Source organism: Chenopodium quinoa, unplaced genomic scaffold, assembly GCF_001683475.1.
Source record: "Chenopodium quinoa cultivar QQ74 unplaced genomic scaffold, ASM168347v1, whole genome shotgun sequence".
Lineage (NCBI taxonomy): Eukaryota > Viridiplantae > Streptophyta > Magnoliopsida > Caryophyllales > Amaranthaceae > Chenopodium > Chenopodium quinoa.
This window is the reverse complement of record NW_018743574.1, coordinates 2618572-2624778: the sequence shown is the minus strand read 5'-3', so window position 1 is coordinate 2624778 and position 6207 is coordinate 2618572. Positions and strand designations below refer to the sequence as shown.

The 6207-nt window shown below is 31.3% G+C and overlaps 1 protein-coding gene across 1 annotated transcript; it reads left to right on the top strand.

Annotated features, from left to right (window-relative positions):
- Window positions 1-2225: 2225 nt before the first annotated feature.
- LOC110681772 lies at window positions 2226-5338 on the top strand. Its single transcript, XM_021857896.1, has 3 exons — window positions 2226-3091; window positions 3538-3759; window positions 5332-5338. The coding sequence occupies exons 1-3, from the start codon at window positions 2226-2228 to the stop codon at window positions 5336-5338; spliced, it is 1095 nt and encodes a 364-aa protein (XP_021713588.1).
- Window positions 5339-6207: the final 869 nt, after the last annotated feature.

The following is a 6207-nucleotide window of genomic DNA, read 5'->3' as shown; positions in this document are numbered from 1 at the left end:
AGGCCCAATTTAGTATTTTGGTCATAACTTCCTTATTATTCATTGGAATTGGGCTTATAATATATCGTTGGAAAGTTCTTTTCAAACCCTATCCAAATACACTATTATTGGACCCTTATTATGGACAAAACTAAATTGGAATGCACGTTTTCTTAAAATAGGTTTTCAAAAACAGAGAGAAAAGAAAATAAATTAAAACTATCCGCAACACTAGACTTTCCACACTTTCGCTTTGTTTGATAATCAAATGACATGAAAGATATATATCACTGGGTTTGATTTTGGGAGACACATTTGGGTGTCTACACTATTATAGAACTAATCTGATGTCCTATTCTCACTAAAATCCTACCGGGCTTAAAGTTACCTAAAATAAGTAGTAAAATTTACTCTAAGTTGACTAAAAGTTAGTCCAAAATTGCAAAATTTGCGCTAAAATTATTGTAAATTAAGTGTAAACAAAAGCTCTTGCAAATAATTTGTGTTTAGTTTATGGCTAATAAGTATTGCTCCATAGTACATAATAATTTTAAATAAATTTAGTGAAAAGGGTAAGAGTAAAGTATTTGTTTCTAACTTTACACAAAAATTTAGGAAGGCTTGAAACACAAGAGCTAATTGAAAAAATATTAAAGGAAAGTATATGACTAACGATAGATCTAATGAAGAGAGTTTACTAAAAAAAGAGAGTTTACAAAGAAACATATTTATATGACAAATAGTTGAATACAGATTAAGGGAAGTTGAAAAGATAATATCAACCCAAATTCTATCATATAAAATCGTTACATATTCTCTATCGTATCACAAATTATAGCAAATCTATACACACTAGGAACCCTAAAATTCCAATATTATGAAAATACTTGAAGATTCTCGTAGGATAATTAGGAAAGTTTAGACTAAATTAAGCACCGTGTAAATCTCACTTTTAAAAAATTACATAAATAAAAAGGTATTAAAAAAAATAGAGGCGGTTAAGTTCCCGACTCAAAGTGGTTATATAAAGAGACTTTATGATAAGTAGGTACATAGCATATACAACAAGGGTTTTTCAGTCGATCGATAGAAATTCAACAGTTGGTTAATAAGGAAGATCTACCCATCCAAATTCTAATTTTTTTACGTTTTGTAAAGGAATTTCTGCCCCTTTTACATTACTTTCGTAGGGTGTTATCTCATGATTCAAAAGGTAATTTAAATTTCATGTCTTTACTTTAGATTTTATGCATGAATGTTTGAAAAGTATGATGTTTTAGTTTGTGTATAGTGTTTTTTAATTTATGAATTGAATATGCTAAACATCCTCGTATCACTTATACCATGTTTTGCTTAATTATACGGTATAATTCATATACGTAGTTTATGTATTTTACTTCACGCAAATTTTGTTTGATTTTATGGATCATTAGACTTTAAAAAACAAAATACTCCGTAGATTAGATAAACTGTTTTATTGTATTGGAATCCGAAACTTCTTACATGTCAATGCGTTTAAATTTAAAAACACGAGGGAGTACATGAGTTTTGATTATAAAGCTTTTTTTTTTTCTTTTTACAATATCCTCATTAATAATGTAATCATACCATGTATCATACTTGAGTAGTTGAGTGTCTACTGTATTCCATAAGATTTTTCTTATTAATTAAATTGCTAATACTTATGGTAAAGTTAATTAGTTTAGCCTGCTTATTATTTTAGTTCATGTTCCAAATATCTAAGATCATTGATCAAGCATTTACATTATTTTTTTCCTATTCTTAGATGACCGTTTGTTACACATGCGGAGTCGAAGGCAAAAAACACCTTATTTATTGCATGCATTGCAAAGATGTTGGAATTCATAGGTATGTTGTGTGGAAATTGAATTATTTAATTTAATTTATTAGGCACTTTGATCTTTGATTACCTTAAAGTTTTTGTCTTTTTTTTAATTTAATAAAAACCATTTTTTTATATTTCACTTTAAGTTCTCTTAAGTAATGTCGCGGGTCCTTGTTAGCTTTTTGCCATATTATAAATATTTTTCAGTGTGAATTTTCTTTTCATATAGTTATATTTTCATCAAATTTACTAATATGAGTATAGCTTTTCAATGTTTTTTTTTGGCGAATATAATACATAAGGAATGTTTAACTTTTTGAAAATCTAACTTTTATTTTTGGTCATGATTTTGAATATCAAGGAAAATAATTTTTTTATTTTTACTTTTTTCAGTTATTGTATGGAAGATCCTTTGAAAATTAGGAATAATGATAATACTTGGTTGTGTGAAGACTGTGATATTGAATTTGGAAAGCCTACTCGACAACTAAAGAGAACTAGTTCTCGAGTAACCTCACTAGTACAAAAGGCTTCCTTAAGAAAAGCTCGAAAGGGGGGCAAAAATTATAAAGATATACAAGACTTTACAAGGCAAAATCATTCAAATACCAAAAGGAATACTATTGATAATAGTAAAGATTGTAGAAATCAAGCTATTTTGGTGAAATTGATGACTGATATATATATGGACTCTTCATCTCCTCAATGCTCTAAAGATGTAAAGTCTCCTGCATCTACAATCTCAACGGAAAATAATATGAGATTGGAGTTTGAACATGAGTACAAGAATTTGCACTTCGATGATGATGTAAATACACTTGTTGAAGATGAAGAGTATGACAATGAATCGTTTAGTTGTAGTTATGAAGAACAAAAAGATATTGTGCAACATAATGAAAGTGATGATGGTACCTCAAAGGTATACCACCAAGAAAAATCATCCAATTTAGTCAAAAGGAAATTTGAGGATTGTTTTCATGAAAATGACTCTGAGGAACTAGACAATACCGAGAATTCAAAAAATTCATCTTATCATGAGATATGTGATGAACATAATGAATCAAAAAATATTGGGAAAAAGTTGATTCTTGAAAAGAATTTTGGAGAGTTGAATGACTTAAAACCTAAACCATCCAACCTTGACAGTGTCAACATTTCAGCATATTGTCCACCTAACATAAGTGCAACTAGGAATTTTGGTGCTACTGCAGTTTTTCAATCAATTCCAAATGTGTTAGCACAACCAATTATTGATATCTCATGGAGGTACCTATCTTTTTTTTTTCTTTTTCCTATTTATAATTATTAAATTTTCTTTAATTATGTATTTAACCTTTATTGTTATTTATGTTGTGATATTATTTCCTTTGTTTTTATTAGTTGACATTTATGATGATATAACTCTTGGAACAATTTTGACTCAAGATTTTAATTGGTTTATTTTTTAAAAAAAAATATAGTATGCAAGGTTTTGTATTTATAAAAATAGGTGATTATTTTTCAAAAAAAAAAAAAAATAGGTAATTAATTTTATTTACAAATTTTAATTTTTGGATAATGAAGATATAAATATAAGAATTTATTAATTTTATATTATTAATATATTTCAATATATCTTTTATGGAGTGAGTTGAATATTCTTTTATATCATTGATATTATTATTTTTTTTACTTTACACTTATATTAACATAAAATTAAAATTTGTTGGCAGAGGAAGATGTGGCATGATATGTAATTTACAACATATAACTTTGGGAATTACAGCTCATCTTTCAAATACAGCTTCATTAAAGGTACATGGAGCAACAAGTGTATTGCCACAAGAATTGATCTTTAAACTTGTGCCAAAGCAAGAAGTGTGGCCTAAAGCTTTTGAAGCCTCACCTCCTATGACTGCTGATATTGCTTTATACTTTTTTCCATCTGAAGAGAGGTATTTATATTACAAATTACTCTGTCATTTATATAATAGAGATATACATAGTTTATAGAGAAATTCTCTTTGATAAACTTCAATTTTATAAAATTCTAAGTGGTAAACATAGTTTTTTAAAATTGTCTTTGGTACTCATAAACTTTTTATAATTATTAGTGGTGCCATTAATCATTATATTTTATAAAAAATTTAACTATAGTTAGGTTTTTTTTTATTTTTTTAACAATAACATTTAACTATAGTTAGGTTTTTAATTATTTTTTTAAGAATTTAATAATTATACTAATTATTTTAAAAAAAAATAAAAATCAACCACCCCTTCCCCCACCCACTGCCAGCTCCCCCTCCCCTGCACCCACCCACGCCATCGCACCGACCGCCCAACCTTCATCAGTGCGCCGTCCTCCCCAACCCATGGAAGCGCCGACCTCCCCCAACCTCTGTTCGCCGCCCTAGAAACACTAAACACAACCCAAAAACACCAAAAAAATCCAAACCCGTTTAGGGTTTTTAAACAAAACCCAAAAATTGGGTTTTAGTTTTTAGGTTGTTTAGGGGGTTGGTTTTCGGGGAGGCGAAGGGGATAGGGGTCGAATCGGGGTGGGGGTCAGGGGAGGAGGGCCGATTCCAACAGGGAGAGGGTCATGGTGTAGGGGAAACGGTTTGAGTTTTGTGGTGGTGAGAGGTTATTTTCGAGGGAGAGTGGGCGATTTTTGGGGTTGGAGTGGGTCAGTTAGGGGTGGTTTTTGGGGTTAGAAGGGGCTGGCTGGCCATTTTCGATAGGGCTGAGCAAAACTATCTGATAATCCGAAAATCCGAAATTCCGATCCGCATCCGATCCGAAAATTTAGGATAACCGATCCGAAAAGATTTTCGGATCGGATATCCGATCTGAATATTTCGGATATCGGATCGGATATCGAAAATTTCGATTTCGGATATCCGAATATCCGAAAAAAATCAACACCTCCTAATATCCATCAGTTTTTACTTTTTAGAAACTCCACATTTCCCCAAAGGCCTAAGTACCAAACCTTAATAATCTAATTATTTCTCTCTCCTCTCTCATTCAGCCGTTTCCTCCATCTCTCTCTTTGTCCTCTCTTTCTCTCTCCTCCTTACTCTCCCAAAATTCAAATTTCCTCCTTCCTCTTCATTAGTACATGGCTGCTTCACTATACATTTTCGCAAAATCCCTCAACAATTCCTCAAAATCCTTAAACATTTCCTCAAAATCCCTCAACAATTCAGACCCCTAGCCTCTCAATTTCAACCTCTTAGATCTACAAACCTTCGCGTCTTCGTCGTCCTCAGAAGTCACAACCAGAAGCTTGCCTTTCACAAGTCTCAACTCTCGTCGTCTTCGTCGTCCTCACTCAAGATCTACATTTTTTTCATTTAATTTGGTTTTTTTTATTTGTCTTGTATAATGTACATAATTACAAGAGTTTTTTTTTTTTAATTTTTATTCCATTTTGACAGTGAATTAATTTTGGTTTTTTGGGTTTTTTTTTTTCTTTTTTTTTCTGCTTTCTATTGGTATGTGTTACTGTTAATCTTGATTTTTAGATTTTGAAATTTGTGGATTGTTATATTTTAAAATTTGTAGAATTATTAAACTCAAATTATATGAAGAATTGTAGCTTGTAATTATGAGTTTGAGTTTGCACTTTGCAGTCATGAATTGACTTTAAAAACAAATTAATTTTGACAATAAATTATTATTTTAACATAATTATTCGTGTAAAAAAAACCAAATCATTAAAAGGTTCGGATATCCTATATCAGAACTATCCGATCCGAAATTTTCGGATATCCAGATCATCGAACATCCGAAGATTTCGGATCGGATACGGATATCAAATATTTGCATTTTCGAATACGGATATCCGATCCGAAATCCAACTTCGGATCGGATATCCGATCCATACTCACCCCTAATTTTTGAGTGATAAGGGAGACGGTCGACCATTTGCCGACGAGATGGGGGTTGGTCATGGGGTTTTGCGGTGGCGGGAGGGGAGGGGGGCCAATTCCGACGGGGAGAGTGGAGGTGTTGTAGGTGGAGGAAAGGGAGGAGGTAGAAGTCGCCGGTGCTAGGGGAGGTCGGCGTTTTTTCCGGCCACCGGGAGGGGGCTGGGTTGGGGGAGGGATTGGTTTTTTTTTTATAATTTCAATATAATTATAAAAAAAAAAAAAAAAAACTAACTATAGTTAAGGAAATAACACTTATCAATGGTAATCAATAATTTAGGTTTTACCATTGATAATAAAATTTAAGAATGTTTACCACTTAGAAAATGGAAAAGTTGGAGTTCACCAAAGAGAATTTCCTTAGTTTATTTGTGTTTTTTATTTATTTTTTTAAAATGTGTTTGATTTTTATATTTAACTAAACATATTTTTTGGATTTTTTATGTAGGGATGAGAAAGCATACAACACTG

Bases quoted from the DNA above. Each gene is read 5' to 3' on its own strand.
- LOC110681772 (XM_021857896.1), top strand. From the start codon at position 2,226: ATGGAAGATCCTTTGAAAATTAGGAATAATGATAATACTTGGTTGTGT. The intron at 3,092-3,537 runs GTACCTATCTTT...ATTTGTTGGCAG, and splicing joins ATTATTGATATCTCATGGAG to AGGAAGATGTGGCATGATAT.